The sequence below is a fragment of the Hemicordylus capensis genome, chromosome 2, assembly GCF_027244095.1.
Source record: "Hemicordylus capensis ecotype Gifberg chromosome 2, rHemCap1.1.pri, whole genome shotgun sequence".
Classification (NCBI taxonomy): Eukaryota; Metazoa; Chordata; class Lepidosauria; order Squamata; family Cordylidae; genus Hemicordylus; species Hemicordylus capensis.
Window position 1 is genome coordinate 126,561,462 of NC_069658.1, and position 17,490 is coordinate 126,578,951.

General features: G+C 43.1%; 1 protein-coding gene across 9 annotated transcripts in view; it reads right to left on the reverse strand.

Annotated features, from left to right (window-relative positions):
- C9orf72 (C9orf72-SMCR8 complex subunit) overlaps positions 1 to 17,490 on the reverse strand; it is a 31,031-nt gene that overhangs the window by 10,204 nt on the left and 3,337 nt on the right. For 8 of the 9 annotated variants that reach the window (XM_053299708.1, XM_053299705.1, XM_053299709.1 and 5 more), the window contains 7 exons: positions 15,319 to 15,805; positions 10,198 to 10,257; positions 9,370 to 9,465; positions 8,024 to 8,088; positions 5,117 to 5,189; positions 2,049 to 2,165; positions 502 to 737 (listed from right to left, as the gene is read on the reverse strand). In XM_053299708.1, coding sequence (XP_053155683.1) covers positions 502 to 737; positions 2,049 to 2,165; positions 5,117 to 5,189; positions 8,024 to 8,088; positions 9,370 to 9,465; positions 10,198 to 10,257; positions 15,319 to 15,762 — 1,091 coding nt within the window. In that variant the 5' untranslated portion in view covers positions 15,763 to 15,805. The remainder of the gene's footprint in view (positions 1 to 501; positions 738 to 2,048; positions 2,166 to 5,116; positions 5,190 to 8,023; positions 8,089 to 9,369; positions 9,466 to 10,197; positions 10,258 to 15,318; positions 15,806 to 17,490) is intronic. The other variant, XM_053299713.1, reaches the window with a different exon arrangement.

The following is a 17,490-nucleotide window of genomic DNA, read 5'->3' on the forward strand; positions in this document are numbered from 1 at the left end:
CTCCCCCCTGCAAAACCAACAGAATGTGGGGAAAGTGTTGGTAGTGCCAACCCGATCCAAAAGACTAACAATGCGGGTGGGGGGGCAGTTTGCCATCCCAACTATTTCCCTGTTGGTCCAGTTGAATTGGATAGGATCTGACATTTTTCACTGTGCACAGGCCTAAGGAAGAGCACTCAGTGGTCCTTATGTTTTTGAGAGAGAGAAGGAGAATGTTCATCCAAGGGTAAGCTCTCAGCCATGCATTGGAAAAATTGAGCTGGCTTTCTGGGGGAACTAAGTCCTGTGGTCTGGTTGAATTCAGTATTTCAGAGCTTAGAAACAAATATTAAATTAATGGCAAAATGGGCCCAGCAGTATAAAGATTCAGTGTTTAATCCATAATATGGGCTAACATCACACAGAGAATGTGTATTCAAAGCCTATAGTGGTATACTAGGGAACGTTTGACTCCTTGAAAGTTACATAACTATTCCTCTGTAACTCCACAGATATACATACAAGTCAGGTGTGAAGCTTTCGTCTGTATGGATAATGGTGTCCTGAGCCATCTCTTCATCTGAAGTAGCTCTCCAAAACGCTGTTAGCTCAGACCTCATGTACCGCCGTTGATTATAGATATGTTCATGGCATGGAGGCATCTGTTTCACTGTGTTGACATCTACATCTATGTGTGTGGTAGGATATGGAGCATACATCACTTGACGGAAAGGCAACACAAAGCTTCCAGTCACATCCTGTCTCCATGAAAAAAATTAAATCTATTAGTTACTAAATAAAATAATGACATGAAATGAAACACACCACTCCAGATCATCAATCTGAACAGTTTGTTTGAAACTGCTGTCCTAACATGCAGGTAAAATGTCAGGTATGATGACTCAGTTAAGAGCCAGCGTGGTGTAGTGGTTAGAGTGCTGGACTAGGACTGGGGAGACCTGAGTTCAAATCCCCATTCAGCCATGAAACTAGCTGGGTGACTCTGGGCCAGTCACTTCTCTCTCAGCCTAACCTACTTCACAGGGTTGTTGTGAAAGATAAACTCAAGTATGTAGTACACCGCTCTGGGCTCCTTGGAGGAAGAGCGGGATATAAATGTAAAATAATAATAATAAAAATAATAATAATAACATATAAGGCTCTCACAGTGAGTGTGTTCAGTCAGTATGTGCAGCATTCAAGGTCTTGATCTAGCAGAGCAGTAGGGCTTTCCTATTCTCAAGCTGTCAAAAAAGCTGCATTTTCTCACAGAACCTATGCTCCCACACTCAGTTGACCTGTGAATGCTTAGAGGACACTAGATTGCTGGTTTTCAATCAGAAGAGTGTGCTCAAACCATGGCCTGAAATTAAAACCCAAAGCATAACTTAATTTACTCAGAAATAAGTTCTAGTAATGTCCCTACTACAACTTATTTCCAGGTAAATTAAGTTATCATTTGGGTTTTAATTCAAGGCCATGGTTTTCAAACTGGGAGACATGCTTTATTACAGAGGCAGGAACACCTGCAGAAGAAGGTGTGAACTGCTTTCATTCCTCTTATTTTGCATGCATCTGACTAAGTGCTTGGTTGCTTTCCCTTTCCTTCATAACTAGTTCAGAGTGAGCAGCTGTTCAGACACAACCATAACCAATTGTTCCTTGTGACAAAGCCACAACTATACCTTGCATACATCTGTCAGAGGAAAAAGAACTATGGTTTCTAGTTTATTCACCATGTTATAATCTTCCTTCCACACTGGAGTTGTTTGGCAAAGCTTGTTTTATAAAGTTACTATTTCTTGAATTTGGACTGCACAAGGTCAATTTCATTTGCCTTAAATCTAACAAATATTTTGATTTAAAAGCAGAAGCTATTTATTTATTTAATTAATTAATTTATGCCCAGCCCAAACTTACATCTCTGGGCGGCTAACAACAATTAAAACACATTTTTGCTTGTTCTAGGTGAATATGAAATTGAGCATTTTAAATGCTTCTTTTGAATAGAATGTAAGGAGTTACGTTGTTGGTTGTTGTGCTGAGGAAATCAAAGACAAAGACCTTACCTTGAGCAATCCTTGTACAAAGAGACCAGACTCGTACTTGAAGGAGGTTTCATTTCTGCAAAGCCTGGAACACTTTCGCTCTGCTGAAGTGAGAAAGAGGCACAGTGTCCGCACTATCTGTAATACAAAAGCACTATAACACTGAGCAAAGGAAAGGCAACTGAGCAAAGGGAAGGATTCTATATCGACAATTGTTGTCTTGCACAGCAAGTGTGCCTTTGTTACTTAGCTGTTAACAGGGATCCAAACATCTTTGCTTCAGCTACACAAGCAGTTGCGGAGAATTGCATTCTCCCAAGACATGAACTGCAAGTCTTCTTGTTTTGTTTTTTCCTCCCCGCTACGGCATGTATTCCCATTTAACTGCATATGTGAAGTGTTTTGTATCTACTGGCAAATGTCCATATGACTCATATCAATAAGTGTTGATCTCAGCAGTTCAACTCACTGCAGTGCCAGTGTGAGAAATTCCTTTAAATCACAGCAGGAACAAATATTTATTTATTTAATCATATTTTTAATACTGCCTCATATGTATATCTCTAGGCAATGTACAAAATTTAAGACAAAATATAAAAAGTCACAGATAAAAATCTACAAAATAAAAATAGCATAAAACAGTTATTAAAACAAACTATTAAAATCTAATTAAAAGCCTGCGAGAACAGGCAAGTTGAGGGTCTTCCTGAAAACAGAGAAGGAGATTGACGGAGAAATCTCCTGAATTCGTTTAATCAGTATCCATCACACCGTCCATCAGGTCCAAGCTTTTATTGTTCACGCCATGCCGGGTGGCTTCCTTCCAGAAAGGCAAGCACACCCTCAAACACTGGCAAGGCTCTTTTATACTGTTACAGATAACATCTGGTTTCATCAGGCTATGCACACAACATTTCTTATTTCAGCGGGGAGCATATTCCAAAGCCCTGGGGCAGCCACAGAGAAAGCCTGGTCCTGGGTTTATGTAGCGTTCCATCTACAAAATGTGATCATCAGCATGGCCCATCTTTTTGTTTACAGTAATTGCCCATACTTAACACACCTTTCCTCTCTATGCTTTTGTTTTTAATTTATTTATACACAGGATGTGTCCCTCTCCATCTGCACAGCATATATACTCCCACACCCCAAGGAAACAACACACACACAGCATACAGACAATCTCAATCCACTGCAGGGGAATAGGATACTGCATCTCTAGTGAGGAACTCTCTAGTGCAGTGACAAATTGTGGGCAACATAAAGGATTCAAGCAATATTACTATGAGCAGTAACTAACCAGCTTTTTAAAAAAAGCTTATTTTTGCCTGGAGTATTGACATTTACAAAAAATAAGAATAGTACACACTAGGGATGTGCACAGAACCGGGCAGGGGTGGTTTGAAAGGATGGGGGAGTCAAACTTTAAGGGCAAGGGAGAGTGCACTTAACCCTCCCCCTGCCAGCGCTCATTTCCTGTAAAATCCTTCAGGGTGGCAGCATACCTCCCTGCCACGCCTTCCCCTCGTCGGCCGGAAGTGGCTGGAAGTACCGGGCGCGTGTGCACGCACATGCCATGATCGCATGTCCATCGGACATGTGCACGCACACACCAGGTACTTCCAGCCGAAGAGGGGAAGGAGCAGGAGGGAGGTACGCTGCCGCCCTGAAGGATTTTACAGAAACCATGCGCCAGCAGGGGAAAGTGGGGGGAGGGGTAAGTGCACCCTCCCCCTCCCTTAAATTCCAAACCCTCCCCCCACCTTCGAACGTTTGAACCAGCCAGTGTTTGAACCCGTCCGGAGGCCTGTAAAAGGGCCTCTGAACAGGTTCGTGCACATCCCTAGTACACACTAGAATGTTATACATATTTTTTAGCCTTTTGATAAAACATATGATTGCGCTGTGTTGATACAGTAGCTTTTTTCCTCTGAAGGTGCACAGAGTTTTTTTGCTGCTCCATGATCCTTCAATTACATTATCACCAAGTTTTATGTATAGTAGCAACAAGATTAAGTGAATGTAAAGAATGGACTAAAACTAAATGCAAAAACTTTCCTTCGATCCATTCAGAGTAGAGATACCAACAACTGCCAGGGCGAGCAGGGGGGAGGAATGGGTGCGGGGAGAATAAAAACAATTCTGACCCGTTATCACATTATCCGAAACACCAACCAGACAATAACTGAAGTCAAATGACAACTATGGCTTCTATGATTTAACACAGTCAATATCCTAATAATCTATATAATTAATTCTCTTAGCTGGTGCGTGTCCAAGATTTGGAGGCGGAACTCTCGCGACACGCTGCGAGAGTTCCGGCGGAGTGAGGAGGAGAGGGGGAAGAAAGTGTTGACGGTGGCCAGCCAGCGAGCAGAGGAAGGGGGAGAGAAATGCGGCGGAGGCGGGAGGGGGGAGAGAAAAGACCCGGCAGGCGGATGGGAGGGAGAAAAAAATGGCAACGGCAGGGCCCTTCTTGGCCACCCACCATGGCTCTGTGTGTGGGGAGAAACGGGAGGGGAGAAGGGCTGGAGAGCGCGAGGCCGGAGGGAAGGGGAAGAGAGGAGAGACTGGGGCAGGAGGAAGAGGGAGGGGGAAACAGCTGGCCCCAAAGCGCCGCACAGATGCTCTGTGCGGGGTCTGCTAGTCTCTCTCTCTCTCTCTCTCTCTCTCTCTCTCTCTATATATATATATATATATATGTGTGTGTGTGTATTTCTCCTGGGGGTGCCTTGGAATGTGCGTCCCAGCGCCCAGCTGATTGGCTGGGCAGCGGATGGGCCTGACTGGCTGAGGTGCACCCAGGAGGATTGGTCGCTGTGGCAGCGGCAGGCCTGGCCACAGAGGCCAGAGGCAGCAGCGGGCCCAGCCAACTGTGGAGGCAAGGCCCAGGAGGGCCGGGGGAGAAAGGGGGGGCAGAAATGGCAGTGGGGAGGAGAGGTGGCTGGGCCTGGAAGTGGAGACTGGGACAGAAGGTGTGGGGAGGGGAGAGGTAACCGCTGGACCCAAAGAGCACACAGATGCTCTGTGAGGGGTCAGCTAGTTGGAAATGTCATTTTCATAACTTCAGTGTAAGATTTCAAATTTACCTTATTAACCTTTTCTGCACTACTTCCTACAATTACCGAACATCCACAAGTCTGCAGGTGAGAACTGATGGCTCTGCAAATTGAACAGAAATAAATAGACCAATATAAAAAGGTTAGGAATCATACACTGCAACTAGAAAACTGATTTCATAGAGTTGTCTTTTTTATTAGAATGATGGTTTCAAAGTGAATTGATAATCTGTACTAGAATCAAATAACTGTTTGGCCATATCAGTCATCTGAAATTAAATTACTACAAATCTAAACATTTATTTTTCAGAAAGAAACACAATTCAAATGGAACAGATTAAATTTTGCAAACATATAAACAAATACAATTAAAACTATCTGAAACAAAGTATTTTGTCTTGCACAAACAACCTCCGCAAGCCTCAGTTTCGTGCTGGTAGCTCCCAAGGCTCCAGCCAAAAAAAGGTCCCTGGAAGCCTTGTCTGCCCACCCCTGGGGTATTCTAAATTCTAAGTTTTTAAGATGACATAGGCTTAATAAAAGTAATTTAAGAGTTTCTAATTTGGTAAATCTCTCACTCCTAGAACTCAGACTCCTTACTAGTGGACCCAGGTGCAGAGCATCTACACTTCTAGTTGGGCCCAGCCGTTCCCCCCGCCCCATGCCACTGCTGCCTCACCCCGGTGGCCCCCCCATGCCACTGCCACCTCACCCCGGTGGGACAGGGACAGGCTGTCCCACCACTGCCTCCCTCCACCTCACTGTCCTCCTCGGGGCGGTGGAGCTTCGTCTGCCGCCCGTCCTCCTCTTGCCCTCCTCCTCAGGCCACCTCCCTCTGCCTCGCTGCTCTCCTCCTCGGGGAGGCAGGGCTTCGCCCACTGCCTGTCCTCCTCCTGCTGCCCATCGTCCTCTCGCCCTCCTCCTCAGGGTGGCGCTGCTGCCTCCCTCCTCCTCCTCAGGGTGGTGGGACTTTGCCCGTCACCCTTTCGCCCTCTTCCTCAGGCCGGTGGGGCTTTGCCCGCCACCCCAACCAGCTCCTGGCGTGCGCTCCTCCCTCCCGCCTTTGCACATGTGGCCCCCTCTGGGGCTGCCAGTGGTTGCAGCTGCAGCGGGGGCGGAGCTTGCCACATCCCCACGCATCTACAGGAATTAATTATATAGATTGTTTTCAAACCAAGCCAACAGCTGTTGATGGCAGATTTCATTCATTCATTCATACATACGATTTATATATCGCCCTTCCAAAATAGCTCAGGGCAGCTTACAACAGAATAAAATCAATTAAAACCAGTTAACAATTTAAAATCAAAACTATAAAAAAAGAATAAAATCAATTAAACATTCAAACAGCTAAAACCCCTGGAAAACCAAGGCAACCATTTAAAACAATTTAAAACAGTTTACAGCAGTTTAAAAACCCTGGAAGGCCAGGCCAAACAGATGGGTTTTAAGGGCTCTTCTGAAAGACAGTAATGAACTCAAATGACGGATTTCTGCTGGGCGCGCATTCCACAGCCCAGGAGCAGCTACAGAGAAGGCCTGCCTCTGAGTCGCCACCAGACGAACCGGTGGTAACTGGAGACCAATCTCAGAGCAAAAGATCCCTTTTGCTCAACGTATTTGCATCTGTGGCATTCTGGAGACAGTCATCTGCCACTTTATTTGTTTTTAAGCTCTGAAACATGCTTTAAATTTCTTGAAGCTATCTTGGCTATCTTATGTTTTAGACCCTTTTCAGCAGAGATCTGCAACAGTGGTTCATTATGTTTCCAACTATGCCTTGGCAGCAATGGCAGTCTCAAAAATACAAGTGTAAGTTATTTCCAGTATTGCAGTTGATTGTCATGGTGATGATCCAGTTTGAGTTATCAGGAATATTTTGAGTAAGCAGTTTTTAAATTTCGGGATCCCATCATTCTTTTAATTTTGTTCTTATTCCAACCATGTTAATACAGTCTGGTTTTATTCGGTTCTATACTTCTAATTATGTATTTGCAACAGCTTTGGGCCCAAAGCAAAAATCCTGACCAACTTTTAAGGAGCCATATGTATAATATAGATGTTACAAAATTATTTCAAGAAAGGAAGTTTAAAAAATAAATCTAACAAGCCACCTGCTGCTCTCCATTCCCAAACACCTGGCTTAAAATGCTTAAAAGGACTTTTGTTATGAACAGCACTCAATTGGTGGGTGTCCATAATTTAATAATTTAATATTAAATTAGCAAAAGGGCCAGAGAAGAGCCATTTTGGCCCAAGATAAATCATTTTATGCTGTTTATTCCCACTCCTGTTTTTGCAGAGAACAGCAGGACAGCAGAAGAACCTGGTGTTGTGCACTCAGTGCATGACCTTTGCTCCCAGTCAAAACAAAATTGGGCTTGTGACAATGAGCTCATGCACCTCTGGTTGGTTTGGAATCGGGAGGAGAGGAGGAAAGGGACATGCAAAATTGTTTATCTTGGGCCTAAAACAGTGTTCTCAGAAGGACAACATCTTGAGTGGATACTAACATGGTTTGGAAACAGGATGGGAAAAGTCAATATGGAAAGCATTTTAGCAAGGCTTTAGGTAGAGAGAACAATTTATACTGGGGTTTTGCTTTTTGCCTTTAGTTTTTTGGTTTTGGTTTTATTTGCTTACTTGCTACTGTCATCTGAAACTGAAACCTGTTCAACTGCATGCCTTGACAGTATGTCAATGAATGCATTCTGGTTTTGTAGTTCCTTTTTGTTAGCAATAAAAGAGATATTAGGGGAGAAAAGAAACCCTCTTCTCATTTTTTCCTTTTGGAAGAATCCTTGGCCATGCTACAGCCAAGGACCATTGGGTTCCCTAGGCTAGGTGAAAGGCCATGTTCTCGGCTGGCATACTCCTCTCCCTATCTAGCGATGTCTCGCAAATAACACTTTCACAAAAGCTTTAAAAAAATCATACTTAAGGAGGAAACCTTCATGACAGCTGTCTCCAATGTCGTCATCACTAAGCACCGTGTCACGTATCTGGAGGGCAATGAAACAAGGGAAGGAGTATTTGTTTATGTTAAGAAGCAACACTGCATGTAAACTATCATACATTAGAACCCTGTTATTCGCAGGGGTTCCGTTCCGTGGGGTGGCGGGGCAGATTGCGAATCTGTGAATAACGGGACATTAGGGCAATGGGAATTGGGGCTTCCAGATGCCAAAAAGGTGGGTTTTGCCCTGCTCCCCCCAATGGACCCTCAAGGTGCCCTATTGTACCTTACTGTGCTGCACCCTCACCCATGGGGCCAAAAATCACAGGGTTTGCCTCGATTTTGAGCCATAAAATGGCTCTGGATCTCTCCAGCAGTCAAAATGGCGGCCAGAAATGATCTCTGAGGTCATTTCCGGCCATCCCCGATTGGCAGATTTAACCCCATTTTCTCTGTTTTTTCCACGTATACTGACATCGGGGGCTAATTACTGGACCGTGGATACGCAAAACCAAAAGTGCTGGACCTGTGAATAACGAGGTACTCACTCCAAGCCTTAACCATGGCTCAGACAAGCAGAAGGCTGCTACACGATCAGATCACATGCTCCCTCATTTCCTTTCTCTCCTGAAAGATTTCCCCTGCCTATCTTAACCATGGTTAATGCTAATCCGAGCTAGTGATTAATTGAAGCTTTAAAATCTGCTTCAAGCCCTGGTTTCAAACCCTGGGCATAACCATGGTTAATATTAGCTAGGGCCTCAACTCCAGTTAAAATGGGCCAAAAGAACAAGCACTCAATGAGCAGGAGAACACACTAGCCTTCCACTCAATACTGTTATCTCTACACTGGAACTAAGTGAAGGTAACAGGTACAGAGAGAACATTTAATTTAATTTAATGAAAATACACACATTTTCCATCCTCCTCACCTATATCGATATACCATATTTGTTCCATTGATCTCTTTAACAATCCAGTAGGAGTTACTCCAACATTGTAAAGATTCTACCTTTTGACTCTTTAAGAGATTTTAATTTTACAAATTTATAACCAACTGCACTTTTGACAAATCTGGATGTGTTAAAGTTACACAAAAATGACAAGCAATTTAGTTAAGTGAAGTTTAAAAATGGCCAGTGTTGTGATGTTTATGAAAGATACACCGATATTAGAAAACAAATCCTTAGACAACATTCTGCTACTGAAGAGCTAAAAGCACACTAATTTATACTAATTTGTAGTCATTTATTTTATCAAAGGCAGTTAAAAAAGAAATAATGGAAGAATTGTTTTCTGTCATGATGTAGCTAACGTAAGGACTTACATCTATTTCTTCTGGAACACTGTGCGATTTCATAGATGAAAGGAGTTCCATTACAGGAATAACTTCTCCCGTCAGCATTGGAATGATGCTCTGGCCCTGTGCAAAAAACAATGTTTTATGAAATACAAAGCAGAACATGCTCTAGAGAGGGTCCTATTTAAAGAAAAGATTGAACAAATTTTGAAGAAAAGAGGAACAGGAAATTAGAAACTATTTTTAAAAATTAAACTCACCTAAAAAGATAATCAGCATCATAATTTCAAAAAAGAATTTTCAAGTTTTTATGCCATATATGCTTGAATTACTTGGGACAAGACAGATCTAGGATTTGTCAAACTGACAATAAAGTGCAAACAAACATATTGCTAGATTCAATCATTTATCAAAAGCAAGGATTTGTGTTGTCACTCCTGGTTAATAACAGTTTTCCTAATGGCTAATAACCTAATAAAGGCCTTCCATTTTGACAGAAGTAATATTTACCACCTTTAGACACCCTCATAATTCATCTAAATATATTCTCATTGCACAGAAGCTAAATACTTGCTCCTTGCTCCAAAACTGGAAGGTAGCAGGGGGAGAGGGATAAGCTCTCTTTTCAATTTGCTAAACATTTCCATTATTTTCATGAAAATGGCATTGGAATAAGATTCCCAGGATACTCAGAAAAATCCACAGTACCAACTTCTAAGGGTGGGTAAGATTCAATGGGAGAGAAGCAAGCATGTTCTTAATTATGCCACTAAAGTCAATGGGACTTCAAGTTGATATAATCTAGCCGAAATTAAGCCAGTGTTGTACTACAAGCATTCAGCAAGTCATTCTTACCTGGTCTTCCATTCTCTCTGTGCCTTCTATGACAGCTTTCTGGAAGTGTTCTTGCCTTTCCTGAGGAAGAAATTAGTAAGTTCACAGAAAAATTACAAAAGGTTTTATTACTTGTCTACACAAGCAGTTTCAAACTGGCATGCTGTGTGGACACACTCAAAGTCATCTCCAAAAGTGGGGAGTTTAGTCCATGGCTGCCGAGTTCAAAACATCCACTGTCCCTCCAGTGAATGAACTCTCCCTCTTCCCCCCTTTGAGCTCTTGTTGAAGGTGAAATACAAGTGTAAGAAGCTTCCTTTAAAGTGAGGTTTACTTTCATGCAAGCGTGTTTCAGATCACTGGCTTGCCTATCAAATAAGAAGTCCAACTGTGACATCCTAAAATGAACTAGAAGGATTTAGTTTGATTTCCTGAACACATAGGGAAGCTATTCCCATGATCAGTAGAAAGCAGGCTAAGGGAGCCTAGCCCCCTTCTACTGATCGTGGGAACAACTGGGCTCGCAGGCGAGCCCAGTGGTTCCAAGGCAGCTAGCCCACCTAAGTCCCCCTCCCCTTAAACGAGGTTAATGGAGTAACCTCATTTTTGCTTGTGTGCCACCGTGGACAAGTAGACCCCCTGACCGGGAGGCTGCAACCAGCCTTGGGGGTCTCTCCATAATGCCCTGCACACTTGCACGAGGCATCCTGGAACTTCTGGGGGTCAGGAGGCCACTGATCCCCGCAGCCCCCACCAGCTCCGTGATGGAGCCAGCAGTCATGTGGCAGCTGCTCCAGCCTCCCAGGGCTTGGAGACTGGTCATGTGAAGGAAGAGTGGGCTAAGCCCGCTCTCCCCACACAAACCCTCCAGGTGCTTTGCACATGTCATGTTAAGTGCCATACACTCTTTCAAGGTAAGATAGGATGAAATCATACTTTAAAATGCAAAAAATCTGTGGTCTTTCAAAATACTAGAATCTAAATGAGAATTAAAGTAAATGAAGTTGTGCCATCGAGTCAGTGGCGACCCCAGAGCCATGTGGTTTTCTTTGGTAGAATACAAGAGGGGTTTACCATTGCCATCTCCCGCACAGTATGAGATGATGCCTTTCAACATCTTCCTATATTGATGCTGCCCGATAGAGATATTTCTCATAGTCTGGGAAACATACCAGCAGGGATTCAAACCAGCAACCTCTTGCTCCCTAGACATGTTACTTCCCTGCTGTGCCATTAGGTGGCTTAAATGAAAATTAAAGGTAAGCTTGTGCCCTCAAGTCAGTGTTGACTCCTGGTGACCACAGAGCCAGGTGGTTTTCTTTGGCAGTATAAAGGAGGGATTTAGGACCAGGTTATTTAAAGACCACTTTTCCCATATGAATCTACGAGCCTACTGTGATCAACACCTGAGACTTTGTTCCATGCTCCTTTCCTGTGGGAGATTTGTCTGGCTGGGACACCTGACAGGGTATTTGAGGTGCCCCACTCCTGGAGCTTCATGTCCCATGAGACTCATGGAGGCTATTCTGACGATCAGCCGAAATCAGGTTAGGGGAGCCTAGCCCATTTTCGGCTGACCGTGTGAGCTACCGGGCTCGGAGGCAAGCCTAGTGGCTCCCAGGCAGTTAACCCGCCTAAGTACCCCTCCCCTTAAACCGGGTTTGCAGAGCGAGTGCTCCTCAAACCCGGTTTTCAAAATTGTTAGCCATGGCGTGGCTCCACACCACGGATACTCACGAGTAGACACCGGAGGGGAGGCAAAAAGCCGCCTCCCGGCTCCAGGGGTCTGTCCAGTATGCCCTGTGCGCTCACGCAGGGCATAATGGAGCTTCCGGGGACCGCATGGCCCCCGAACTCCCCAGTCCCCACCGGCTCCATCATGGAGCCAGCAGTCATGTGGGTGGCCAATCCAGACGCCCAGGGCTCCCGCCCTGCTCATCTGCAAACCTGGCCAAACCCTGCAAACCTGGCCTCGCCTCATGGTTTGTCATTGGTGAAAACATTTGTTTTGTCAAACATTCTTGTGACTTGTTTCTTCCACCATGGATTGGTTTTCTGCTGCTCTGGTTTGTTTGCAATTGTTTTGGTTTTAGCTGTTTTAATAGGTTTGTGTGTTTGTTGTCTGTTAGCCACCTTGGCTGAAATGTTGGATATAAATTACAAAATAAGCATATCATGGAAATAATAAAAGAATGTATTATAGAATAGGCGATGGAAGTATATTATACTTTTAATAGGCGGTCTGTGCAATGAACAAGAAAGGAAACTGGAACAAATATGACAAAACAAAGGGCAGAAACAGTGGCAAAAGCAAAAGATGGATGAGAGACAAGGGCACAAACATCATAACCACTCTGCCCCAATAGCACAGTAGCTGGATCCCGAGACGAAGGAAGGATTCTTGACTTTGCAGTTCAGGTTGCTCTAAGTTGCAGTGGTGTGGTTTTATACTCACCTCTTCCACATGTAACAATTCTTAGTTTGTTAATATGGGGGGGGGGTGTCTGTGTGCACGCATGCATGCATGTGCACACACGATTCCCAGGTGAACCTGATGTCATTACAGGCAAGATGCATGGCCAAGTGCAGGGGTGCACAACCCGGTTGGTTGGTGGGCCAGAACCAACCATGACTTGGTTTACAGGCACCAAGGTCAGTTTTCAGTGCACTAATTATATTACAGTTAATTAACAATATTAATGAGAACAATGATTAGTGCTTGCAGATCTTGTTCCCTCCCATCAAGGGACTGACAATTTTAACCAAGGCTAGTGGCCAGGATATAGGGCCTATCCCTCCTCAATTAGTGGGGCACCTGGAGTCCCAAACAAATGACAAGAACTCTCCTCTCCCTATGTCACTGTTGCTTTCAGGCTGCAATCCTAGGCATGCTTGAGAGTAAGCTTTACTGGATAAACCATGGGTTATATTACATGCATAGGATGCTGTTGTAAGGCAGTTTCCAGAGAGGAGATGGTCCCACCCTGGAGAAGAGGGAACTAAAAAGGAAAAAGTAATCCTCTGCCTTTCTGGGGTGCACTCTGCCTGTGCCTGCCTGATGCTGCAGCAGCAACTGGCTCACTGCTCCATGTATCTCATCTGGTTTCAAGAGACCAACTGCTTTGAGCTGTAGCTGGGACAAGCCAAGAGCTCTTTATGGCTGCTGCTACAGGAAATTCCTACCTGGGGCCAGCAAAACAAGTCCCCAAGGGCCAGATCTAGCCTCCGGGCTTTATGCTGTGCAGGCCTGCCTTAGAGGTTCTTTCATAATGGATGTACAATCAGGTTCTAAGTACGAGCACACAAGGGCTTAAGATGAAGTGCACGAATGGCACTCCCAGTACATCACCACAGAACATGATACAGCAATCTTCTTGCTACATGGGGCTAAAGCTTAGAATCAGGTTTTATCAACCTATCACTTTCTTGATGGGAATGCTTAGTGCATTAAAGAGTCCTAACTTTATGAAGAGAAATGCAACTCTTAAACTTCAATTTCTGCTCACATAACACACATATCCATTTTTAATGACTCCTAGAGCAGTTGCTTGTCTATATCTGCCTTTTAAAATGCTACTGTGCACTTTCATGTTCCCAGGTGATTAAACCCATAGACAAATTCCATTTGTCGAGTATCTCTCATCACATAATGTATTTTATTAGGTATGTCAGACCAGCAGGGGAGACACTGCTGAATATGCAAGGCTTACAGATATTTTTTGAGTTTTTTCGATCAGACACTGCCATATTCTTAGAGGCCAAGACCAAAGTTTTAGAAATTTAACAGGTCCTTTTTTTTTGCTTTGTGGTCTCTACATCGAAGCATATTGCCAATGTTAATAATCCAGATTTACACTCTCAAAAAGGTTAAAAATGGGGCTTAGGAATGAAAAATATTTGCACAGTAATCATGTTTGTTTATGTGAACTGGAGGCCTGTTCCCTCGAGTTTCCTCCTTGCCCTTCGTTCACTAAATAATGGCTGTTATGGTTTATTTTACTTGTGATTATAGGACCAATATTTTTGTTTAGCTTGTATTCATAGTACCTTTGAACACACTGATTCAGGAACACTGGTTTACTAGATAACATGTAGTTTCACTCTAATACTTTGACAGAAGCAAGAAGCCCAGGTTAAGAGTGGGAAGCATAAAAACAGATTGGGAGTATTAATAAATTCAGATTCTGCACATATAGGGAAACAGCAAAAAGTATTCTTTCAGTTAAAGACACAAAGCAGGGGGTGGGGGTGGGAAAACACCTGTCATTACATATAGCCTAATAGGAAATAATTCACATGAACAAGCATCTAGTATTGATTAGAACTGTATCCAGGCTTTCCAAGCAAAAGTCTAATATGTGTGTGTGTGGGGGGGATTAATTATGCATCCATCAAGGTGTATATGCAGTGGAATCTATATTAAAGCAGCATTTCAGAGCAAACACACCTTGTTATTGCTGGAATCATTTAGGCTGCAATTGGATTTGAACAAATGAAGCATGAGCTTTGCTGTTTTAGATCATTGATGCTTTAAAAAATTGCTTCTGAGATTCAAAGTTTAATATGTCTTTTCTAAAGAATCTTGTCTTTATCATTTCCCAGAAGATCAGAAAAATAAGTTTTTCAAAAAGCCTCTTGTAACATGGCAGAATAAAACCCCCTTTTAGTCCTAAAGTGGAGGTTCTTCTATATTCACCAGGGGAAGAACAACTGTTCCTATGCAACTCTCCAATGACTGCTTGGTGGGGTCAAATTGCTTTGAGAACTATTTTGTCGCTGTTGAAAAGTAGTATATATGTAAGAATAAACAGTGCTGTCCTACGAGATTAAGTCCCAATGAACATAGTGGGATTCACTTCTAAGTAAACATGCATAGTACCATGCTATAGTGACAATAGCTGTCCTTTTAACAAGTGTTTAGGAATATTGACTGAATTAATACAGATTTTAAAATACCAAGTTTACTTTCAGCATATACAAAGGTGGTCAGGACTCCAAAGCCATGGGCAACATGGAGCAGAGCTTAAATTTATTTTGGTTTGATTGCCGTCCGTTACAAGTATGACATTTAAAAAGCCACAAAAAAAACAGATTCTGAGAATCACTCATCTAAAAGCTGGTTGCAATAAAGAAGAAGCCTACCTTGTGCATCCATATCCTTCCTTTTCTTATTATGTGTGTCAGTCTGTCTACACACACCTGGTGAAGGGGAAGGTAGAAGCTAAGCTCACTTTGTGGAAGTATAATCGACAGTCCATATGTACTTCTGTCCCCATTCCAATTCCCATCAAAAATTAATGACACGATAATGACTCCTTTCTCAGCCAAAACAAAAAACTTCACATCTATTGCACCACTCTCTGCATTCCGGAGTATTTCCCCATTCAGAGTATGGTTGGCAAGAAATGTTATTTCTCCATCACTCAGAAGCTGCTGCTCTGTTTTCGGGGCCCAGATGTGTCTGACCCTGGGTCCAAGAATATTATCCCAGTATGCAAAAGTAGCAGCAAGTAACGGTGACTCTCCACTCAATGCAATCTCGGTCTTGGCAACAGCAGGAGAAGGAGGAGGACATAGAGCGGTCATGGTGATCTCAGCTGTTACAACTTCGAAATCTCTTTTTTAAGACCTAGATAGAATACAAGTGTGAAGAGTATAAGAATGAGAATTGTACAAAAGCTTTATAGAAATAATTTCTCATAGGGATATTGGATTGCCTCGAAGTACTATTAATTCTGGGGGACAATACCTAACACAAGTGAAACTGATGTGCAGATTACTACAGACTTTAGCTAAATTAACAGTATGTATGAGCATCAGAATTCAATAAGGCTGCAATTCTAATTCCAGGTCAGTTGCTTACATCCAGAGCAGCATTGGAAGGAAGCAAGGAGAGGATGCTCTTAATTCAGTCTTCTGAAGCAGCAGAGCACATGTGGGGGGAGTAGCACTTTTTGCTACTCTCCCTGCCTTTGTAAGGGTTATTTTTCATCCAGAAGATGTCCCTGAGAGTCTCTCAGCCCTCAAGGACATATTTCTGGAAGGCTAAAAGCACCTACAGAAGCAGGGGAGAGCATTAAAAAAAAATCCCCCTGCCCGCACCCCGCCCGCCTGCACACACACACACCCGCCAAGGACCGGGAGAGGACACAGCCTCTTGCTGCATCTTTCAAGTGCGGCTCTGGATGTCAAGCAGCATACTTAAGCCCCAGATACCTGTACAGCTTGATTCCAAATAAATATAATGAGGATCTGACTGTTTAGCTGCATCTGCTTAGCACTGAACTCCCATTCAAAATACACTTATTACCATAGGATTCACATATTTCCAGGAGTAGCTTAGTATGGAATCTGAGGATGCTGTTACTGGAACAGATGGCACTAGTTGTAAGTATCCCAAAGTCATTAGCATTAATGAGGTAACACAGCTGGTTAGAGGATTCAAAGTAATTGCCTCTGTACTACAAAAAGTAGAAAAAGAACCTTCCTTAAAAGCATGTAGAGTAACTGCTATCTTTTCTTTTGAGTATGAAGTGTATATCTGCACTTTTGAGCATCACTTAGTTCTTCTGTACAGTTCCTAGCTTTTTAAGCATTTAATAAGTTATATAATTATACAAGTGTAAATTATTTGTTATTGTACAGAGACACTTCTGAATTATACAGTAAGTCTTTACCACAAGATAGTTAGGAGCTTCTCTCCGCAAAGGATCAATATAATGCCACTCATATATTTGCCGGTCAATGACTGAATAAACTTATAATCACCAGTCACCACTCATATACCTTTTAAATATACTGTACTGTGTGTTCTTAAGCCACCTAATGGCACAGTGGGGAAGTAACCTGTCCAGAGAGCTGGAGGTTGCTGATTCGAATCCCTGCTGATATGTTTCCCAAAATATTGGGCAGCAGCAATATAGGAAGATGCTGAAAGGCATCATCTCATACTGAGCAGGAGATGGCAATGGTAAAGCCCTCCTGTATTCTACTAAGAAAAACACAGGGCTCTGTGGTCACCAGGAGTCGACACCAACTAGACGGTACAACCTTTCCTTTCCTTTACTATGTGTTTTTATAAAAACACAGGTGGAGATTATGAAACATTTTGTATATTATACACCATAAAAATTAATATACATATTGTTGCTATTCATATACTAATATATATTTATGTACATATTGGGCAACATCAAGATCCAAAATCTTAACACCGATGCACCAGGGGTTTCCACAGCATGGGGAAGGGTGCCATTTTTGGCTATCTCCCCTTTCCTCTGCTGACTGTGCCTTCCACAACTATAGCCCTGCTCA